General features: G+C 38.9%; 1 protein-coding gene across 5 annotated transcripts in view; it reads left to right on the forward strand.

The window, feature by feature from the left end:
• METTL15 (methyltransferase like 15) overlaps positions 1-20,644 on the forward strand; it is a 199,051-nt gene extending 178,407 nt beyond the window's left edge. For all 5 annotated transcript variants that reach the window (XM_039537090.1, XM_039537091.1, XM_039537089.1 and 2 more), the window contains 3 exons: positions 2,948-3,139; positions 5,225-5,403; positions 20,143-20,644. In XM_039537090.1, the coding sequence (XP_039393024.1) occupies positions 2,948-3,139; positions 5,225-5,403; positions 20,143-20,585 (814 nt within the window). In that variant the 3' untranslated portion in view covers positions 20,586-20,644. The remainder of the gene's footprint in view (positions 1-2,947; positions 3,140-5,224; positions 5,404-20,142) is intronic.
• Positions 20,645-23,400: the final 2,756 nt, after the last annotated feature.

The following is a 23,400-nucleotide window of genomic DNA, read 5'->3' on the forward strand; positions in this document are numbered from 1 at the left end:
GAGAAAGTTACTCACCTTGCAGTAACTGAGGTTCTTCGAGATGTGTGTCCTGTGGGTGCTCCACTCCCCTCCTCCTCTACTTTGGAGTACTGAGATGACTCTCCACGGTAGAGAAGGAACTGAGGAGGGTGTGGGGCACGCACCCTGGAAGATTCCAACTGGACGGAGATACCATCTAATCTCCGATCGACAGCGCCGGGACGCACCGTCACCTAGAGTGGAGCACCCACAGGGACACACATCTCGAAGAACCTCAGTTACTGCAAGGTGAGTAACTTTCTCTTTTTTTTGTTACACAACTGCACTCATAAACAAAACAATACAAAATTTTAGAGCCTACAAGTCCACTCAGTCCTACTTCTCGTTCAACCAATCACAAAAACAAACAAGTTTATCGCCCATAAATGTAAACAGTGTTTCCTGCTTCTTATTTAGAATGTCACCTGAAAGTGAGAACAGGCATTTACATGGGACTTTTGTAGCTGGTATTGCAAGATATTTACATGCCAGATATGCTAGACATTCATATGCCCCTTCATTCTTCAGCCACCATTCCAGAAGACATGCTTCCATGCTGATGATGCTTGTTTAAAAAAAAAAGTGTTTAATTAAATTAAATAATTTAATTAAATTCTCCTTGGGGGAGAATTTAATGTGTCCGGGTCTATTTTACCCACATTCTGCCACATATTTCATGTTAGCAGTCTCGGATAATGACTCAGCACATGTTGTTCATTTTTAAGAACACTTTCGCTGCAGGTTTGACAAAATGCAAAGAAGGTACCAATGTGAGATTTCTAAAGATAGCACAGCACTCGACCCAAGGTTTAAGAATCTGAAGTGCCGTCCAAAATCTGAGAGGGACGAGATGTGGAGCATGCTTTCAGAAGTCTTAAAAGAGCAACACTCCAATGTGGAAACTACAGAACCCGAACTACCAAAAAAGAAAATCAACCTTCTGCTGGTGACATCTGATTCAGATGATGAAAATGAACATGTGTCAGTCCGCACTGCTTTGGATTGTTATCGAGAGGAACCCGTCATCAGCATGGAAGCATGAACCCTGGAATGGTGGTTGAAGCATGAAGGGACATATGAATCTTTAGCGTTTCTGACATGTAAATATCTTGTGACATCGGCTACAACAGTGTCATGAGAATGCCTGTTCTCAATTTCAGGTGACATTGTGAACAAGAAGCGGGCAGCATTATCTCCTGCAAATGTAAACAAACTTGTTTGTCTGAGCAATTGACTGACCAAGAAATAGGACTGAGTGGACTTGTAGATACTAAAGTTTTACATTGTTTTATTTTTGAATACAGTTATTTTTTAACACAATTCTACATTTGTAAGTTCAATTTTCTTGATAAAGAGATTGCACTACAGTACTTGTATGAGGTGAATTGAAAAACACTATTTCTTTTGTTTTTTACGGTACAAATATTTGTAATAAAAAATAAATAGAAAGTGAGCACTGTACACTTTGCATTCTGTTATAATTGCAATCAATATATTTGAAAATGTAGAAAACATCCAAAAATATTTAAATAAATGGTATTCTATTATTGTGTGACAGTGTGATTAATCGCACTATTAACTGTGATTAATTTTTTTAATCGCTTGACAGCCCTATTATTTATTCCTTCCTCTTAAGGTGCAAAGCACATACAGCAAGGGGTGAAAACAATAAAAAGTATAACCCTGAGCCTGGATCTTACTTATCCTTAATCTTTCCTTGCCAGCTTTTGCAAGTTTCTCTCAGCATAGCTAACCCCTGTCTCTGGCTGGGAGAAACAGACTGTCCTGTTCACAGCAGGCTCTCCGTCTCTGTGTATTCCCTGGCCAGCCTGTCTGTTTTTTCTGACACTCTCTGAGTAACCTCTGGCCACTCACTCAACTTCCACTCTTTTCTAGACCCTGGGTATTCTAATATTTTACCATTCCCTTTGATATCTGTCATCTGAGCCCTAGGAAAACAGCTATGTCACCACAGTTGGAGTGGAGGAGTCTTTTCTAGGCTATAAACCTAGCTGTTATGTTTGAGTGTTTGTTGGTATGAGCCTTGGCCATTGTTTTACCTTTCCTGCTTGTTCCTCTAACAACCACTTTTGATGTAACTCCATAGGAAGTAACCCATCATAAACTCACACTCAGAGGCATGCACCATATTCATAACAAATAATACAGATATTCTCACATTGTCACATGTCTAATTGGTTTTTGGATTATATTAATATGCTAGTTGGAAAGGGTGCTGGGGGAAAATGATAAATTTCTCAGAGTTGTCTTAAATGTAAGTTAAAATATTGAATGTCTGAGTAGGTATACCAAATGAATCACCACTTTTTTCAAGGCTATGAAATCCTATTCCTATTATGCTGAACATCAGTATACACAGTTAATGATGTATTGTACAGTTTTATATTTAGGGTGTTTGTGTGTGGGCAGATAACCTTCATGTAATATGTTTGTTCCCTTTTTTCTAGTAGTAAGGAACGGTGATCATAATTATTGTTGTGATAGAATTTTTTTAAATGATTTTTGTTTGTTTTTTTTAATGTTGTTTTTATTTCTTGTTTCTCATTTTTCTTTGTTTGGATGAATAAAAGTAGTGGGCCCTTCTCACTTATACTAGTTGAAAACTGGAGTAACTCTGTTGCAGTTAGTGGAGTTGCATTCATGTAAATTTGGTCTGAGAGGAAAACTAGACCTAAGGTAAAACTTTGAAAAGTGCCGAAGTCCTGTTTTCAAAGTGACTTATGTGTCTAAGTGACATTGAGACTTTGGCTCCTAAATTCCTGAGTCTGTTTTGAAAATGGGACAGAGAAGCCTAAGTCACTTATATGCATTTGCAAATTTTACTCCAATTTTTTGTTCATTTCCTACTTTAAAGGGGAAGAAATATTGCACTATTAGCATTCACTTTTTATCTGTGATTCTCTTATAGGAAACAGATTCAGGCTCTTCTAGGGCAGTTTAGCCAAGCAGAAACCTTGTTAATCTCGGCTGGAGTGAAGCCAGGAATGCTAGATGGAGTTCTTTTGGATGCTGGGTGTTCCTCTATGCAGCTTGATACTCCCGAAAGAGGTTTTTCCCTGCGAAAGGATGGTCCTTTGGATATGAGGATGGATAGTGGCAGGTATGTATTGATCAGACATTTCTTCTCACAACAAGAAATCAATTTCTCAACAACACTCTGAATTTAATTTCCTTTTTAGGTTGCAGAATTCCCATCACACGCCCACATCTAACTCCGCACATACATAATAAATCAGCTTTGTTCTTTTGCCATAGAGGCTCATCTAGTTCTCAGGATTTAGGGCCAGATTCCAATCTCACTTACTGCAGCATAAAGTGAAGGTACTTCTGGGTTTCAGTGGTGGAAGGTCAGAATTTGACTATTAGGCTTTCCATACTTAAGGTTAAAAGCAATGAATAATAACAATAATTAAAACAAGTATCTTTAATTTTGTTAAGCAGACCATGATGTAGGATATAAATGAAATTGTTACTGTGAGAAGGTAGTTTATCATCTAGGTGAAATGAGGATGCTTAAGTATAAATGAAGTTCTAACAGACTTCTTTTAACCTTGGTAGCTACTCTGAAGATGGGCATGTGCTAACCTCTACAAAGAAACGGCAGTGAGCCTATCCTATCAATTAAATTACAATGGCAACTCTGCTTTCAAGGCATTAAATATTCTACCACTACTTGCATGCTTACTGTAAGCAATTCATTAACTTTGTCCTATGTTTCATAGCAAGCAGATCAGAATGACTTACTTTATACTGAAATTAACAAGTAGTAAAAAGAAAAAAACCTTTATATTTAATTGATTAGAGTCAGTGCTGAGTATACTCTGGAAGGTGGAATGCAATTCTAATAATAAATACTAATGTTTTCTATGTATATAGCAACTGTCACCTCGAAGGGACTCAGTGCCTTTCATGGGGAATATGCCTTATTACAGAAAACACCAAATATGCAGTCACCTCTGTTGTATGGATGATGGTAATTAACTGAGACATAGCATGCTGCACACCTATAAGGGAATGGGAAATTCTGGCCAAAAATAGTGGGACAAACTTGTGTTCTTAGAATATGAGCCATGGTATTGTTAATGTTCACACATAGCCAATGATACCTCAGTTTCTAAGAAACTATCCCAAAGACTGACACAGCAAGCTGCATGATACGCAATTTAGTCAACTCTAGTATGAACAGCTGAGATCTTATTGGGTTCAAGCCTACGGTTTCAAGGAATGTAAACCTGAGGTTTTTGCCACTAAAATATCCCTGCTGGTATATGAACTTGCATGATACCATATAAAGAATAAAGAATGACTGGGATAAAACAGGCATATACTGTACAGTTGAGGATAAATATACAGGGCAAAGAGTATCTTAAGTTTGGTTATTTTCTATAAGATATTGTGGGGAAATAATAAAATACTGAAAAATATTCTGCCTATCAGTCCCTTTGTAGAAGAGGCAAGTCTGTAAAATAGTTGAATTAGATTGAGCAGTCTCTGCAAATTACTGAATACCCATGCAGTGTATATAAAAGACCTTGAACGATTTCAATAAAGAAAGTTGTACAGGTGAAAAAAATATTGATGACTATGGGATATTTTGTTTGCCTTTTGGTAGATAGTTACAAATATCCTTTTCTTTCAAAATACTTTTGAATTTAAATTGAGATACCTTTAAGTGACAGTACAGGAAATTGTCTTCATAAGGGATCATTTTTCATAGCACTGCATATAAGAGGAAAGATCCTTGAGATTAGTTCCTCTATATTCTGAGTGGAAAACAGAACAAATAATGCAAGATGACTAAAACCAAAACATAAGAAATGAGTTCAGATTTTGAAGATATTTAAATAAAGACAATCTTACAGCCTTTCAATTTTAGAAAAATACTTGAACCATAGCTAATCTTTGTCAACTCATTAACGTTAAAAGTTGATGGTAGTGCTTGAAGTTTCAGCTATTCTTTATTGCTAATTAATGTTAAGGAAGACACTCCATCTGAAGTAATAAGACGGGATTTAAAAGGTAGAAGCTATTTCCGTTTTCACAGGATTGCTTTCTCTTATTTTAAAACCTCAAAGGCACTTGCATGCAGTGTGTGTGTTTGACTTTATGTCTCAATGCTATGAAGCTTCACCTCTTGTCAATGAAAACTGACGTCAGTGAACTAATTGGCTCTTCTTGTGCGTAGGTATCCTGACATGCCCACCGCTGCTGATGTTGTGAATGCTTTAGATCAACAGGCGCTTGCGTCCATCCTGAGAACATACGGGGAGGAGAGGCACGCCAAGAAAATAGCTTCAGCAGTCGTTCAGGCACGCAGCATCTACCCCATCACCAGAACTCAGCAGCTTGCCAGCATTGTTGCAGGTACCCTCATTAATTCTGAACAGTGTCTGAGAGAGAAAAAATATTAATCCCCAAAGTCCCAGAGGGATCTATTTGTTCTTGAAATCATGCAGGATCTAATCCTGTCTATCCTTCTCTGATGTCAGCTTTTTGTGTTGTTTTGTTTTGTGAGCTCCTTTTTTTTATATACTGTGGCTTCCTGATTAGTTTAATAATAGATTTTACATGAAGTGATTTATCATTTTTGCCCCCGAAGGTGAAACATTGAATGACAACCACAGAGGGAATTCTTTATCACTACTGTTGATAAACCCTCAATTATCAGATCTGTTTTATATTTTTGGGGGGTGGGACTGGTAGTACCATGACACTGAAATAAAATAACAACAACTGAAATAAAATAGATTAGCTCATATTTTTCTTCTAAACAACCAGCTAATGAAGAGTAAAATGATGCGTAGGTTATTTCATTTTGTGAATGCTAACTAGATCAGCCTGAAGGGCTTAATGAAACACTTCATCTTAGCTGCTGTTCACCATAAACCTCCTGAACTGAATGTAGCTAGGAGGTGCTTTGTTGCAGACAGGAATTGTTTCATAGCTGTGCCCCTCTGATGAAAGTTTTCCAAGTCAAAATATAATTTCTGTAGCTGCTTAAGACAATTCCATTGGAGAATCCCTAGTCTTGTCAGAAATACATCTAAAGGAGTGAAATTCTTGTATCTGTAGCTAGGGAAACTATCTTCTAATGTAATGTATTATGGTTTATGGTTGCTGTTGGCTTATTAATAATGGAGAAGTTCTTAAGTAATCTTAGAACTCTCAAATGAAAGGTTCAGCACCATTTTAATAATACAGGCTGTTTAGGCAAGTTATATGGTGAAATCAAATACACCTGAACTTTAGTCATAAAAGACGTGAAATGATTAAAGCTCTGGAAGAAGTATGAAGACACTATTGCTGTAGAAAGATCACATTGTAAGCATACTATATGAAAACAATGTAATGACAAAGAGGTAGATCAGTTGGACAATATATAATATATAAACCTTAAATAAAATCTGAAAATTCTGTATTTAAAAAGTACCCATTACCATCTACATTTAGTGGTAGTGATTTAATTTGCTTGTCAGACACATGCTTCTTTCTATAGCTGTTAATTAAAACAGTATGTCATTGTTTATGTACTTAAAGCAGCTACCCTGATGCTGTGTTAAATTTTTAATAAGCTGTAAGTCTTAAAAATACACCGCTACCTCGATCTAAGGCCACCCGATATAACACGAATTTGGATATAACGTGGTAAAGCAGTGCTCCGGGGTGGGGGCGGGGCTGCGCACTCCAGTGGATCAAAGCAAGTTCAATATAACACGGTTTCACCTATAACGCGGTAAGATTTTTTGGCTTCCAAAGACAGCGTTATATCAAGGTACAGGTGTATTATACAAGTTAATATTGTAGCTGTTATGAACTAAATAAAAGTGTCAGCACATTAGATTACCAGTTCCGGGTAAAAGACAATGGTCAAATTTGCAGCAGTGTTGTATCGGTTACCTATGAATCATAGCCACTGCTACTTCTTCTGTCATTTTAAATCCCTTGCTGTACATTATGTAGTTTTGACAGGTATATTAATATGATAAAATGCATGCCAAAGAAATTTATCAAATGACATTTTATATCAGGATTTTTCCTTTTAATAAGTACAGTTTCTGTCTACCAACATGTACAAAACACATATACTTACCAAACATCTCTCTATATAGAATAGGCAAATAATTAAAACTGGTTTAGCCCATTCTTTCAGTCTATGCTTAGGGAGAACTCCCTGGATTTCAGTGTGAATCTGCACAGAGTAAGAAGTTCAGGACTGGCTCTTATTAAGTTTTCATTAATTGTTTATACCTTAAGGTATAATGAACAGTATTACATATACGGTATAGAATTTTTTAAAATTATTTTTGTTTGTTTTTTTAATGTTCTTGTTTTTATTTCTTGTTTCTCATTTTTCTTTGTTTGGATGAATAAAAGTATTGGGCCCTTCTCACTTCTCAGGGAATTCTACTACCTAATTCTAGGAGCTTCCATGGCTTATAGTTCTGATGGTCTCCTGCATGGCCACAGTGGGCCCTACAACACATGAGACCTCTTGGAGCCTTCCTCCTATTGAAGTAGAATCTTCAGGAGAACTACCTCCCTTTTTCCATTCACTCTCCCTGCTCTCATCCTGAAATTGTTGTGGGGGTGTCAACATACAAAAACCCTCACCACAAGGAATCCCCTCACAGAGACTCCTGCAATGCAGGTCACTGTGGATGCTTTGCTACTAGGTTGAAGAGCACATATGGTGCACAAACATCACTGAGTAAATGGTCCAAATGAGAGAGAAAACAGAACATCAGCGGGTTAGAACTGACAGCAATTGGCAATACTGTAGTTTAATCCTTCACCGGACAATCAAATCTGTTCTTCTACAAAATGACCGCTATGCAGTGTTTGTCAAGAAACCAGAGCCTGAGGGTCAGGGAACATACTCACAGAATCCTCCTCTAGATAGAACAGAAGAAACTCTAGGTATCTAAGATTCATGTCCAGGGTAAATAAATGTAGAATTAAATGGGTTAAGCCATCTAGCCTTCTCTCTAGAGGCATGAAAACTCAACCAGATAATTAAAAACTTGATGTTCAGGATATTGGGGACTGCACCTCCAAAAGCAAGAAGAAACTAATCACTTTTTGCAAGGCACTGGAACAAGAAAATGTGTGACGTTGCTTGAATGAGAAAGAATCTATCTGGAAAATGGATGTACATCCTCCCATCTTTTTCTCAGCTGGCTTGAGTGGCCAAGAAAAATCAGGACAAACAATGCTATTGTAGTCCTTGTAACTACCTATTAGTTTCATGGGCCCTCCACAGATTAGCTAGTCTCCCAAAACCTTCTATATCAGTGGTGAGCAAACTGCAGCCACTGGAAGCTGCGGGTGGCCGTGCAAATGTAAACAAACTGTCTGGCGGCCTGCCAGCGGATTACCCTGATGGGCTGCGTGTGGGCCACAGGTTGCCCACCACTGTTCTATATTAAGAACATAAGAAGATAAGAATGGCCATACTGGGTCAGACCAAAGGTCCATCCAGCCCAGTATCCTGTCAGTGTTGGAATATTGGATCTCATTCTGGCATCCATTCTGGCATAACTGTTAAAAGGTTATTTAAAAAACTGGAAAGGATTCAGGGAAGAACTACAAGAAATTTTGGACTGGAAAATATACCTTACAAAGACCAAAAGAGTTAAATCTATAAAGTTTATCAAATAGAAGTTTGAAGCGCCAGAGGAAACACCCATGAAACTTAATCAATTGTCAGTATTTGAACACAAGTCAAAGATTGTTTAAAATTTAACCACGTATCTACACACAGAGAAGGTGCCTGATATTATAGAGCTATTAATTCAGGAAAGTTCTATGGCCTGTGTTATGCAAGAAAGTAAACTAAAACCGATTAATATAGCAGACAAAGGTAGAACAAGATTCAGTGCTGGAAGCTGAAGACAGCAAAGTTCAAACAGGAAATAAGATGACATTTTTAGTAGTTAATTAAGCATTTGGAATATATTATCAAGTGATAAATTCTCCATCACATGGAGTCTGTCACGTTGGATGCTAGATGCAGGAATTAATGGGTACATAAGAACATAAGAATGGCCATACTGGGTCAGACCAAAGGTCCATCCAGCCCAGTATCCTGTCTGCTGACAGTGGCCAATGCCAGGTGCCCCAGAGGGAGAGAACGTAACAGGTAATGATCAAGTGATGTCTCTCCTGTCATCCATCTCCACCCTCTGACAAACCGAGGCTAGTGACACCATTCCTTACCCATCCTGGCTAATAGACCAGAATGGACTTAACCTCCATGAATTTATCTAGTTCTCTTTTAAACCCTGTTATAGTCCTAGCCTTCACCATCTCCTCAGGCAAGGAGTTCCACAGGTTGACTGTGTGCTGTGTGAAGAAGAACTTCCTTTAATTTGTTTTAAACCTGATGCCCATTAATTTCATTTGGTAGCCCCTAGTTCTTATATTATGGGAACAAGTAAATAACTTTTCCTTATTCACTTTCTCCACATCACTCATGATTTTATATACCTCTATCATATCCCCCCTTAGTCTCCTCTTTTCCAAACTGAAAAGTTCTAGCCTCTTTAATCTCTCCTCATAGGGGACCCATTCCAGACCTCTAATCAGTTTAGTTGCCCTTCTCTGGACCTTTTCTAATGACAGTATATCTTTTCTGAGATGAGGAGACCACATCTGTATGCAGTATTCAAGATGTGGGTGTACCATGGATTTATTTAAGGGCAATAAGATATTCTCTGTCTTATTCTCTATCCCTTTTTTAATGATTCCTAACATCCTGTTTGCTTTTTTAACTGCCGCTGCACACTGCATGGACGTCTTCAGAGAACTATCCATGATGACTCCAAGGTCTCTTTCCTGATTAGCTGTAGCTAAATTAGCCCCCATCATATTGTATGTATAGTTGGGGTTATATTTTCCAATGTGCATTACTTTACATTTATCCACATTAAATTTCATTTGCCATTTTGTTGCCCAATCACTTAGTTTTGTGAGATCTTTTTGAAGTTCTTCATAGTCTGCTTTGGTCTTAACTATCTTGAGCAGCTTAGTATTATCTGCAAACTTTGCCACTTCATTGTTTACCCCTTTCTTCAGATCATTTATGAATAAGTTGAATAGGATTGGTCCTAGGACTGACCCTTGGGAAACACCACTAGTTACCCCTCTCCATTCTGAACATTTACCGTTTAGTCCTATCCTTTGTTCCCTGTCTGTTGACCAGTTTTCCATCTTTTACCAGATCATAGAGAAGCTCCAGGTAACAGGCAGAAATTTAAAATTTAAAAACTAGAATTTGGATTCACCACAGGCTAGTGGATATTTTGTTCCAAACCAGAAAGCTATCTACCTCTAACCTTTAATATAAGACCTAGGAAGGGCATGTGCAGTTGTGCCCATGAATGCAGTTCCACAAAAGTAAATGTGAAACATTTTCTTCAACTTTCTGGTGGGAAGCTACCAGAAAGAACTGTGCTGTGGTTGTGTAAATGGGAAGGTCGCAATACCAGAGGCTCTGCAGTTTTTGCAGGAAAAAGGGAGACTTGCAGGTTTTGCCCCTCTCTCTCTAGAGTCAGTAAAGCTATTGGTGATGTCTAACCATCTCAAACATCTGGTAGCCCACAGGTAATCTTACTCTTGATCTTAAACATCTGATGAAACTCACTTTGAAATGTCATCAGAAGTCTCCTTTACTTTTTATAATTTAAGGTGTCCATCATCTCTTCCTGAGAGCAAGCAAACTTCATGCCCTGTCAGCAAAAAAAAACATTTGTACAATTATTTGTCTCAAACATTGATATCCTACTGCAATAGGCATTCTATAAATACTTTACATCATGGGTTCTCAATGAGGGGGTTATGAACACGTCCACAGGGATGAACAGGAAACACTGCCTTAGATAGATTTTTGCCACAGCTACTTGGAAGTTAATAGGTATATATTAAAACACTGAAAAATATAAAGGTTGAACCTCTTAAAATGTAGCTTTAGTGTTCTTCTATTCTACTGATCAACAACTCTTATTTTATTTCAGTGGATGATATGCCTTGTTACCTATTAGCTTAAGCTAGTAACTTAATTTTGCTTGGTTTCATTTAGATTTGTAACCCATTGACAGATCATTGTGAGAGCATGTAGTCATCTGGATTTAACTTGAGAGAAGTTGGAGATTAGATGATAGAGAAGTTTAAAAAACCCTTAGTGGGTAAAGCCAGTTTTATCCAGATCTATTCAAGTTCACAGACTTTAATTAACAGTTTGAAATTTGTAATATTGCTTGAATTTTAGATGGGTGTGAATTAACACTGTATTAAGGGAGCCTAGACAAAAGGACATGAGTTGCGTCACAGAAACTTATTAAATGTGATGCAAATTCAACAGATGAATTCCAGCAAACAGGTGCACGATCTGAATTAATTTTTAAACTCCACCACTCTCATACACTCAGGGGACTTTAATGCCTCACATTGACAGGCACAGCACATTGCTAATTTCATTCACAAGCTTAAAAAATTCAATACATTTTAACATATGAATCTATTAGATTTTAAAAAGTGTAAGTAGCATCAGGGTATCCCAAAACTAAAAATGATAATTTCTCTCAACTGGGATTTCAAATCAGTAATCTAGGTAGAAGCATTATGTTTTTATAAATGAAATCCGTTTTACACACTTCCCATACAAATTTTGTTATATTATTATACATAGCAATGCCTGTTACCAAGCAAGATTTTCTTTTACTGTTAGTATGGTTTTCATCTGTGACTTAGCAAAAAGCACAGGATTTCCTGACTCCAGAAACGTTACTGACTCAGAGGACTGAGAATGGGATAATTGTAGCCTTTCAAATTGCTGATTCAAATCCAGTTTGGATTGTTAACAACTGTTCCAAATAGATGGCTGTCCATATGAAAAAAATCACCACCATCAAAACATTCATTAGCTGTTGACAATCTCAGCAGAGAAACCAAGGATTCACTGGGCTTGGAGACTAAACTGTCTTTTCACTACATACAGCTGGTACATGATCTGAGCATAAACAAGCCTTTTCTCTAGAGTTGTTAGTCAAGGACCTTTCACTTTATCATCAGCAACATTTGTATCACACCCTGCCCTGGACAGCTTACAGTCTAGGTCAGGCATGACATACAAATAAGGGTAATGGGAGTTAATGGGATGGGAACAGGTCAGGGTCACATATAGAAGATCACACAATAATTTAGATTAGTCATGCATAGTTCCTTAAAACATTTTGTTTGAGCTTCATCCCCATCATCAATATTCACCAAACTCATCCACTTCTAAAGAATGCTGCAGCACTAAACGCACAGATACTGTTAAACAAGCATATACATGTATACATGCACAAATACATTAAAAAGGGATAATTGAAAGAGAAAATATTAGCTGCAAGTTTGGTAGTAAAAATGCTGTATTTCTGGCCTCAGTGTGGCAAATACATCTCTTTCTGATGTAATGTGGCTATATTTTTTTTTACTGATTTACTGAATTTTAGTATTACATACTATAACATATTTTCTGCCTTGCTATTTGTGCATTGCCTTCCACAGATGCCACAGAGGATTGTGTTATATATGAAAAAAATATATGTTGGCAGTATTTACTTATTTTTATTTCCTATATTACTATAATAGATTTTTATCCTAAGGGCCTGATTTTCAAAACCAGGTTCTTTTTTTGCTCATGCAAATATTTATAGGAACAGTTAATTGTCAGAAAAAATTATGGTATCTAGATACTGCATTGAAATATCATGGTGATGGGGATTATATAAGATCCAAGATAGATACAATTTAGATATCTCTCTAACTGCCATATATGCCAGCACAATCTGGTAGCTGGATATCTAACTGCTTTCATTTGTCTGCTCCAAATTTCAGTTGCAGAATCAAAGACTAGTTTTCAAGATCAGATCAAGTCTTGCTAAAAAGCTGTCTAATTACAGCAACATCCACAAAGTGGTACAAGTGGGCTAGAATTGCATCTTTCTTTTTTCATATACTTCTAAATTAGTGAAGCTTAAGATTCCTATTCTACTCCCTTCTGCTTTTTCTTTACCTCCCAGGGGATAGCAGTGTGTCCAGTTTATTTAGGTTTAAAAAATAGTTTTGAAACAGTACAAATGTTTGTAGGAGACTTGTTAGTGCAGATAAGTAAAAAGACAAATATTCTCAAAATATTTTGATGACATAGAAGATAAAGCTGTCAGGTTTTTTTCAACTGAGTGTAAAAGAAAGCTCAGTTAGACTAGTATACAATAGAGATGGGCTGAGGAAGCCAAAACCAGACATGATTAGAATCTGTTTCCATTTACCCAAACTACCAAAGTTCAAGAACATCTGATAAAAGGTTCCAGTTTGGGCATATTTCTAGTGCTGGGATGACTGTTTTACTTTTGGGAATTGATCTAACAGTAAATCATGCCTTAGTTTAGCATAGATCCAGATTAGTTTGAAATAGACATTAGATTGGAACCTCTTGCCCCAGCTTCAAGTCATGCACTATAGAGGGTGGATCCAGAACATTTTATAAAGAAGTTCAGATTTGCATCTGAATTTTATCTGAATTCTGTGGCTTCGCTCCATCTTTAATTGTGATCCTTACACGGTACCCTTTTCTGGGGCTTGGGCAGTCTCTCGGCAGCAGAAGTGAACCGAACCCCAGCAAACCATCAGCAAGTTCCCAGAATGTTTTTATATCCTGATGCTACTCTGTGGTACATATCAAATGTGGCTTTTTGTTCTGAGAGGTGACAATCAGCTCTGCAGAACAGAGTCCAAAAGTTATACTGTTTATAGAGCCTATACCCTAGAGCAGAGGTTCTCAAACTGTGGTTTTCGAGCTCCATTCAGGTGGTCCATGGATAGTTCCCTCTAAGGTGCGCGCCTGGGCGGCCACACACAAGAGAATGAAGGGCCACTCACCTGTGTGGCTCCACTAATTAGGTGCCTGGACCCTGGAGAAGATGCACATGTATGGTGAGGTGGTGGCCTTGGGGAGAATAGGGGACAGGTAGCAGGGGGCAGTGAGGTGAGAAGAGCAGGCGGGGGGGGAATTTGGGACATGCAGGGCTGCGGCGGCCAGAGAAAGAGGTGACTTTCCCCAGCTCGACGGCTGCTGCGGTGGGGGAGAGACCCCTCTCCTTCCCACCCCCAGCTCGGGGGCTGCTGTGGTGGGGGAGAGAGGGAGAGACCCCCTCCTTCCCAGCCCCAGGTCGGGGGCTGCCATGGCAGGAGAGAGAGGTCACATCAGGGCCAGCGCAACCCATTAGGCAACCTAGGCGGTCAACTAGGGCGCTAACATTTGGGGGGCAGCGACCGCGGCGGCCGGATCTTCGGCTGCCCCGGTCGTCGGCAGTATATCGGGGGCGGTATTTCGGGGGCGGGACCTTCTGCCGCCTAGGGTGCCAAAAATGCTGGCAGCGCTCCTGGGTCACATCCATCACATTAGAAAGGTACTACTGAGTTGTGGTTCAACCTCTCTAATCACTCAAAACAGACTCCAAAGAGAGACTGCTGAACTCAAATTAATATGCAAATTAGATACAATTAACTTAGGTTTAAACAGAGACAGGGAATGGTTGGGTCATTACACTAATTGAATCTATTTCCCTATGGTAAGTTCTCCTCACACCTTCTATGGGTCATCTCAATTATCACTTCAAAGGTTTTTTTTCTCCTGCTGATGATAGCTCATCTCAATTGATTGGACTCTTCCAGTTGGTATGCATACTTCCACCTTTTCATGTTCTCTGTATGTATAAATATCTCCTGTCTGTGTGTTCCATTCTATGCATCCGAAGAAGTGAGCTGTAGCCCACGAAAGCTTATGCTGAAATAAATTTGTTAATCTCTAAGGTGCCACAAGTACTCCTGTTCTTTCTATACCTGAGGAACTCTCACCAGTGCCTCCTGCTGCTCCCTTCCAAACTATTGCCTGGCTCTTTATGGAGGCAGGATGCCCTCTACCATGCCCATTATGAGGTACTAATTAGTCACAGATGAACTGGACCCATCCCCTTTAAAAGGGGATAGTCACCCTATGACAGCAGGTCAAATAGTTGTAGATGTAACTCATTTGTCCTTCCTGATATTCATTCTTGCTATCACTTTACTCTTTTCAGACATACATTATATGTTTTCTTGCCATTGTGTTACTGTTTCTTCACCGCACAGAATGAGCATGGTTGGAATATTCCATTACCAGAGGCAGAAATCAAATGATTTGGTTCATGCCAGGAAAGAACCATGAGATCACAGAGTTTCTGCTAAGTGCTTGGGGGCGGGGGGGCGGGCGGGGGCGGGGGTAAAATGCTGCTTTCTTTAATATGTATATTAAACAAGATGCTGCACATTACATCAGTAGCCAGTGACCACATTTCTGGCTCCACCTCAATCTGTAGAACTCCCCACTTTGTCTCAGGTAATCATTTATACAGCTCAGCAGAATTTCTGTTTTCTTACCTTCAAATCTTACCAGAGGAACGTACAGCAGAGCCAGTAGTGTAGAAACATTTCATACCATCTTGGAAATTATCCCAGACTGGAGCAGCTGCTGGAAGAAGCTTTGCAAAGGTGCTGCTGACATCACCTGCAACCACATAGCCGCCCCAACTGTAAAGGTAGTGCAGTCTAGCGTTTACATCTTTAGACATTTTAGTCTGCAAATTATTGCAGATTTGGATGGCATGCAGCTGTTTCCTGAGAACCTTTGTCTCTGTTCTTCATTTCCACCCACACATTTGCAAATACACAGTTTTCAACATGCTTCATAGCTGCAGGTTGGCTCCTTGTGCAGTGAAAATGAGAAGATGGGAAAACACGGAGGGGACAATGCTGAGTAAGTTTCCTGTCCTCCATGGAAATGTCAGGGACGTTAGTTTATGAAGTCCACAGTACACAGCTGAAACCATGGACCATCAGGCCTTAGTGTGTAAAATGCTGTACTTACCTAAAGCACTATATAAATAATTATTGTTGATAGAAATGTGTAGTGAGATGGGCAACAGTTTTAAAAAATGGTACCTCTCTCCACCTTTACCTGTATGCCCAGTCATCATTTTTACACATGCATATAGGATGCAAAGGTTTTGTTATTTTCATAGACTCTGGTGTTTCCAACCCATAGCAAAGAAAATTTGGAAAGAAGAGTGGGCTTACAGTATGGGTTTGTTTTGTTGCTTATCCCCAGCTAATAGCCTCTCTTCCAGATCAAGAATGGAGTGCCTCATGCAGTATCTTGAGATGATGGAAAGAGTTTCTTTCCCCCCCCACCTCCCTGTAAGTTTTAAATTCTTAAAAAAAGTTATCAGTAGGGAATACCTTTCTGCTAAAGCCAGCGCTTCAAGTATCATCCAAACTAGTGCTGTTTTATTCATATAACACAAATCAGAAAATCCTTTCCCCACTTTTATAGTTGATATTGAGTTTGATTAAGGGATACACTCAAACCCTTAGTTCTTCTTTGAATGCCTCTGCATATTCTCACATGTGGAATCAAGGTCCCTGAGACATGGGGTTCCAGAATCTTCTGGGGTGCAGTGTCTATCTTGGGCTGCCTATCCCCAAATGGTTCAGACAGTATCAAAGGGGGAGCAGCCCCAAATGCTTTTCAGTTCCTGCCATTAATTCAGGGATTCCTAACGTAAAACTCAGAAGAAGTGGGAAATCTGGATGTGGAGTTTGGATTAACCAGTTGCAAGGAACAGTTCTGTCCCTTTACCAAATAACATTATTGCTTTCACTTTCCTGAATCAGGCTTCTGCATTCACCTGGCATAATAGTTTGTAAATTGGGTTCAAGTCACATCTCTTTTAAGACTCTTTTGCACCTTAATATGCTTTTTTTTCTTTAGCCCAGGTTTCATTAGCCTTATTTACCCATGCATAGAGACTGATGATATAAAGCTAAATTTTTGTAAGGTGAATAATGCCACAAAGTCCAGAAAATATTACCTTGGTCATCTTTCTCTTCTGAATAGTAAAGAGGATGGTGCAATTCCTCCAGGAGTCAGTGGACAATATAGATTAGTTGGCAGTATTTGGAGCTATTTGTCCAACAAATTCACACAGTGACACTGTCACATTAACCGGAAACAATCTAACTACTTGAGGTGGGAACAATATCAACTGTTCCCTCTTAACCCTTCTATCTTAGAAAATCAAAGAATAATAAAAAAATAAAATTGGAAATTTAGCAGCAGATGCATAGCATGAATGCAGCAAGGATGCCTCTTGTAACCCTCAGGAAATTAATACAAGGTCAGTCGGTCACTTGCCTTATCTGTGCAAACAGGTAATGTGAAACAGAGCAATGGTCTCACCCACATACAGTTTAATCAAATACTATGCACTGGGGTTTCCATAGTTTCAACCTATTTAATTCAGCTCAAAATCTGCAGATTAGGTAACCTCCAAAAAATCTGATTGGGACATGTTCCCAATGGATGCCCGTTTGTTTAGTTGGCATGGCTACTTCACATGGACCCTCTTTCCAGATTTCTATCCATAGAATATAATCTAGGAAGAACAGAAGCCCTGTAAACAACACCTTTTAACCTCAGTACTCTCTCACATGCTGACAACTCAATATTAGATCTTAGACTTGCTTTCCTTCAAATACCGTTTGTCCCAGTTCAAGCAGACTGTCACTAATACCAAAGTATGAACAGTGAGACCATGGAAAATTTAGGCTAAACATAGTACTAAACCTGCCTTTCGTATCATTTCTTTTCTATCTAAAATTCATGATCTTGTGTGGAAGTTACTATGTGGTATGAGGAGAAAAATATGAACTTTAAATAATCTAAACCTGCATTTTTCTCTTTATTTATGCACTTTAAATACATAACAAGAAGATAAAGATAAGATCTAAGTAATGTATAATAAATCTGTATTCTTGATTCTTTGTATGTGCCCATTTAGGCATAAACAATGCTAATTAACATATGATTATCTTTATATAAAATATTTGCCATGAAAAATATGTAATATTGATACAAACAGGAAATAATGTGTGTGTGGTAATATGTGACACAGTCATTTTGTACTGTAAAGAGGAAGACTGGTTGTACTATACCAGTGGTCACCGACTGGTCGATTGCAATCAACTGGTCGATCCTAGAGGATCTCCCAGTCTATCGCAATCTATGGCAGTGTAGTGTGGCTGCCGCCAAGGCAGACTCCCTGCCTACCCCAGCCCACGCTGCTCTTGGAAGCGGCCAGCACAGCCCCATGGCCCTCGGGGCAGGATGGGCAGGGGGTAGGCAGGGAGAACTGCAGGGGCGGTGCTTGCAGAGAGGGGCAGTGTGCGGAGCCACGTGCCCCCCGCCCCTCCCCAGGGGCCGCAGGGGCATGTTGGCCCCTTCCAGGAGCAGTGTGGAGATGGGGTAGGCAGGGAGTCTGCCTTAGCGGCAGCCACACTCAGTCTTGCTGCACCCACTGCCGAACAGGAGTCGCCGGAGCTACGTGCTGCCTGGTGGGAGGCCGCACCCCGGCCCTGAGCCCCCTCCCAGAGCCAGCACCCAAACCCCCTCCTGCACCCCAACCCCCAGCCCTGAGCCCCTTCCCAGAGTCAGCACCTCATACCCCCTCCTTCACCCCAACCCCCAGCCCTGACCCCCCTCCCAGAGCCAGCACCCTGTACCCCCTCCTGCACCCCAACACTCTGCCCCAGCCTGGGGCCCCCTCCTGCACCCAAACTCCCTCCTACAGCTTGCACCCCTCACCACCTCCAGCACCTCAACCCCATACCCCAGGCTCAGCTCAGAGCCCCTCCCACACTGAAAACCCTTCAGCCCTAGGCCAGAGCCAGCACCCCCTCCCGAACCTCAACCCCTACCTCAGCCCGGTGAAAGTGAGTGACGGCGGGGGAGAGCGAGCGACTGGGGGGTAGGGCGAGGTGGAGTCCGCAAGGCGGGGCTTTGGGAAAGGGGAGGGGCCTCGGGGAAGGGGTGGGATAGATCGTGGTTGCCTTTAGATTCAAAAAGTGATCTTGGGCGTAAAAAGGTTGGAGACCACTGTACTATACTGATGGATGAATTATAGTTTCTGCAATAGCTACAATCAACTATATCCAAATTCATATATAAGAAATTATTAATCTGTGAAATATCTAAAGTAGGATTTATGAAAGCTAGAGATCCAGCTCTATTCAGTGTCGTCTTATTAAAATGTAATTATATAAATAATTAAATGACGTGCATACACTACTAGAAAATAATATTTCCTTTTAATGTTTTATTGAGTGGATAAAGCAGTTTTGTAGTATCACAATTAGATATCACAAATAGTATCACAGTGTCACAAGTTTTGTAGCATCACAATTAGATTCACTAAGCTTTTAATACTGTATATGGTTTGCTCATTAAAGTTTAACAAGTAATAGTCTTATTTCTTTAAACTAGAAAAAGTATTTAATTGCATTTAATTAAAATAGAATAATTATTTAAATCCCGCCTCTTTGAATTATTGCACAATAATCTAGAAGATGAGACTTAATATTTGCTTCCGCTTCTGCATAAGTTATATATGTTACCTGTTTTAAGAATCTCAGACAAGCAACCAAGTATGCATGTCTATCTGCAATCATCTATATATGAATGTAGCGAGTACTATTTCAAATGAAGATATAGAAAACTAATTTTTTCTGTAGCGTTTTAGGGCATTTTATCTATCTACCCTGTCTATACTTTTTAATTTATCGCAGTTTCATGGCTGTTGCTTTGTATTCTAACTTGCAACTTTATTTTTCAATTCTGTGAAGGATTTGAGGTGCAGTTTGTGTGAATGATTCCCTAGAAAAAGGGCCTGATCCCACAATAGGACTGCTCAGTTGAACAGGGCTTACTCATGTAACTCCTGGGCAGGTCTTAAATATGTATTATAAAGGGAGGAGGTCACTACTCATTGTTCAAAGTATCCTTTACTTTAAAGTCAGCACACATCACTGGATTAATGTCAAAAGTAGTTAATGGCAGGCACAAAAAGTTTATGGAATTACCAGATTTTTTCTAAAAGGTAGCAGGTTCCAGTACAGGAGAGCAGTATAAATGTACTTGATAACCAAACTTTAATCTCCTTTCTCTCTTTCTTTAATCCATAACAGGTGCTTTTCCAGCAGGAGCTTTGTATGCCCGAAAAGACTTACTTCAGAGACCTACACATGTTGCCACCAAAACTTTCCAAGCCTTGCGTATATTTGTGAATGATGAGCTCCGTGAACTCTATGTAGGGTTGAAGATAGCTGAGAAGTTTCTGAAACCTGGAGGTCGACTTGTAGCCCTTTCTTTTCATTCACTAGAGGATCGTATCATCAAACGATTCCTTCAAGGAATAGATGTTTCAGAAAAGTTCAACCTTAACATAAGACAGAAGATAAGACAAGGAGAAAAAAATTATTCCGAACAAGATGTGGAAGAATTCTCCAGTGAAAAATCCAACCCAAGATGGACATCTATACAGAAAAAAGTGCTTACTCCCCAGGCTGCAGATGTTCAAGAGAACCCAAGAGGGCGGTCTGCCAAACTAAGAGCTGCTATCAAACTGTAAAATAAAATAAAATACTCCGATTTTCTCTTTATATTAAATATGCTTTTGTAAATTTTCATCGTTCAGACTGTACAGAAATGGTCACATTGAAGAATAAAAGGAAAGAAAATAATTGTTATCTTAGGATAGAGTCTGACTTCTATCTTCAGTCTTCAGTTTTAATTAAGCTGTGGAATTGAAACATGGAGCATCACATGGTAAATCAAGTCTAAATCAATGGGCATAACTAATATTATTAATTTCTTTAGAAAAACAGTTCTTGAAAAACAAGGCTCAGGTGTCTATAATAGCAACACTTGTATGTACAACTTAAACATATAGGGCTCTATCCACCTACTAAACCACAACATAAACTCCCACTGAACTATTCCAACTTCAGTTCCACAATTGATCATGTTGTGCCTTATTGTTTGAACATATACATTCTTTAAAACAGCTAAAATTTGAAGTCCATTTAAAACTTCTTGTATGAGAAACATCAAAGATTGAAAATTAATATTGGCTCCTTTTACATCTTGTTAAACAATTCATTTTTTTAAATGATATAAAAAGTAGCTTAGGCTTCATCTACTTTAACTTCTTCCTCCCTTTACAAAAGAAAAAAGAAAAGAAAGAAGTGTTCTCTTTATTTGGACAATCAAAATGTGTGGCAGAATTTCACTTCTGATGAATCAGTAGCTTGGCCAACTAGACGAGGAAACATGATTTCTGTTTCTGAATTTGAATGGTTATTACACTAGCTTGTAAAAGAAAACTGACTGGCTGCTTTTAAAACTCCAGACCTGATTCTGATCTCACCAATTTTATACTGGTGTAAGCCCAGTGACATCAGTAGACTTATTCCTGATTCAGATCGGAGCAAATGAGATCAAAATTGCATCCTCCGTGTGTAATAAATTGAAATAGCAATATCCTAATTAATTCCTTTGGTAACATTACACTGATGTTGGCAAATTTCTCATAAATACCCAGAGATATGACATTGGATGATGCAAACACTGATAGGAAGTAAGAGATGAATAATAATGGGCACGTTATACTTTTCTGAAAGTGTACTGTTTTTCCCAGTTTTCATTATACATAGTATTAAATATAAATACAAACATTCCTCTTCAAATAATAATACTTAATGTTGACATCTGTTAGAAACAACAGACTGTATTTAAATAGATATTTTCCCCTCCAAACATTATATATGAATAGTTTAAGTTATTTTTGGTTAAGGTTGTACCTTGAACTGCATCCCCATTTGAAGTTTTTAAAAGATTTTTATGGTCGAAATATTTAAGTTCAGAACAATGTGGTGCTGTGCTGTGGTGCAGGTAGACGCACAGAGAGACATGCAATTGCAACAAAGGTAAGTGCTGTATTAATAATATCCCAGAAGAGATATGGAAGAGTCAGTACTGCTTCTGACTGTTTGCATAGGGGTATCTCCAAAATGCCAGCCCTCCCATTTCCAGAAGTATGGTTGCTCATACCAGTTGGGTCAATATATCATCAACATAGGGAGAACATATTTCCTACTGCAAATATTCTTTCAATCTGGCTTGTTTTGTGCTCGCCTGGAGTTTGCCGACTCCCATAAAAATCTCTGGGTGGGATTAGTTGAAGCATGCTTGTGTATCTTGAACTGTTTCAGTTTCACCCAGTAGATAGAGTAGCATACATTTGGTTACCACTTTGAACACCTTGTTGTATTATGGTGCAAGTAGGGGCCCAGAGCACAGAGAGAATGTGGGGTTGCAACAGAGTTAAATGCTTATTCAGTAACAACCTTGAAGTGACATGGAAGAGTCAGCAGTATTTCTGTGGATAGTGAGGCCTAATATTCTCTCTCAGATTAAGTTCTGTCCAATACACAGAGAGGCAGAGTGTATTTTAATTCCCTTACAGTGGTGTGATCTAAATATATTTCACTTGTGGAAAATACCACCTCATTGAAAATCAAACAAGACTTCTCAGAGGATGAAAATGCATATATATCTTTTCTGGAATTTTTATTTGCAACCTGAACAACATGCATTTCAACACAACCAAATGCAATGTCATACATCTAGGAACAAAGAATAGAGGCCACACTTACAAGGAATGCAGATATACTAAGAAGGTCTTGGGGGACATAATAGATATCCATTTGATCATGAGCTCCTAATATAATGGTATAAAGGGCAAACAGGATCCTCGTATGTATAAGCAAGACAATAACAAGTAGGAGTAGAGAGATGGTATTACCCATGTTCTAAAGTACTGTGTCTCTTTCTGGTGTCCACACATGAAAAAGGATGTTGAAATATTGGAAAGCATTCAAAAAACAACTCCAAGAATGATTTGAAATCAGAAAAACATGCTGTATAGCAAAAGGCTTAGGAAGTTCAATCTATTTTGTTCACCTAAAAGAAGGGTAAGAGGTCACTTGATCAAAGTCTGCAAATACCTACATGGAGAAGAGACAGCTCTTTAATCTAGCAGAAAAAGGCATAGCTAGTTGAAGCTAGCAAAAGGTGCACATTTTAAACTGTGATGGTATTTAACCATTGGAAGAATATACCTAGGGATGTGGTAAATTTTCCATTACGTGAAATCTTTAAATCAAGACTGAATATCTTGCTAAAACATATGCTGTAGTTCAAACAGAAAATATAGGTTTGATGCAGAGTTTATTGGGTAAGGTTCTTTACGTCTTTGTTGAAGGAGGGTCAGATTTAGATGCTCATATTGGTCCCTTTCTGTCCTTAAAAATCTATGAATTTATGACAGCCTGATGAGAACGTATCCTATTTTATTATTATTAAATAGATTTTATTCAAACCTT

This window comes from Mauremys reevesii, linkage group 4 (genome assembly GCF_016161935.1).
Source record: "Mauremys reevesii isolate NIE-2019 linkage group 4, ASM1616193v1, whole genome shotgun sequence".
In the NCBI taxonomy this organism is placed as follows: Eukaryota; Metazoa; Chordata; order Testudines; family Geoemydidae; genus Mauremys; species Mauremys reevesii.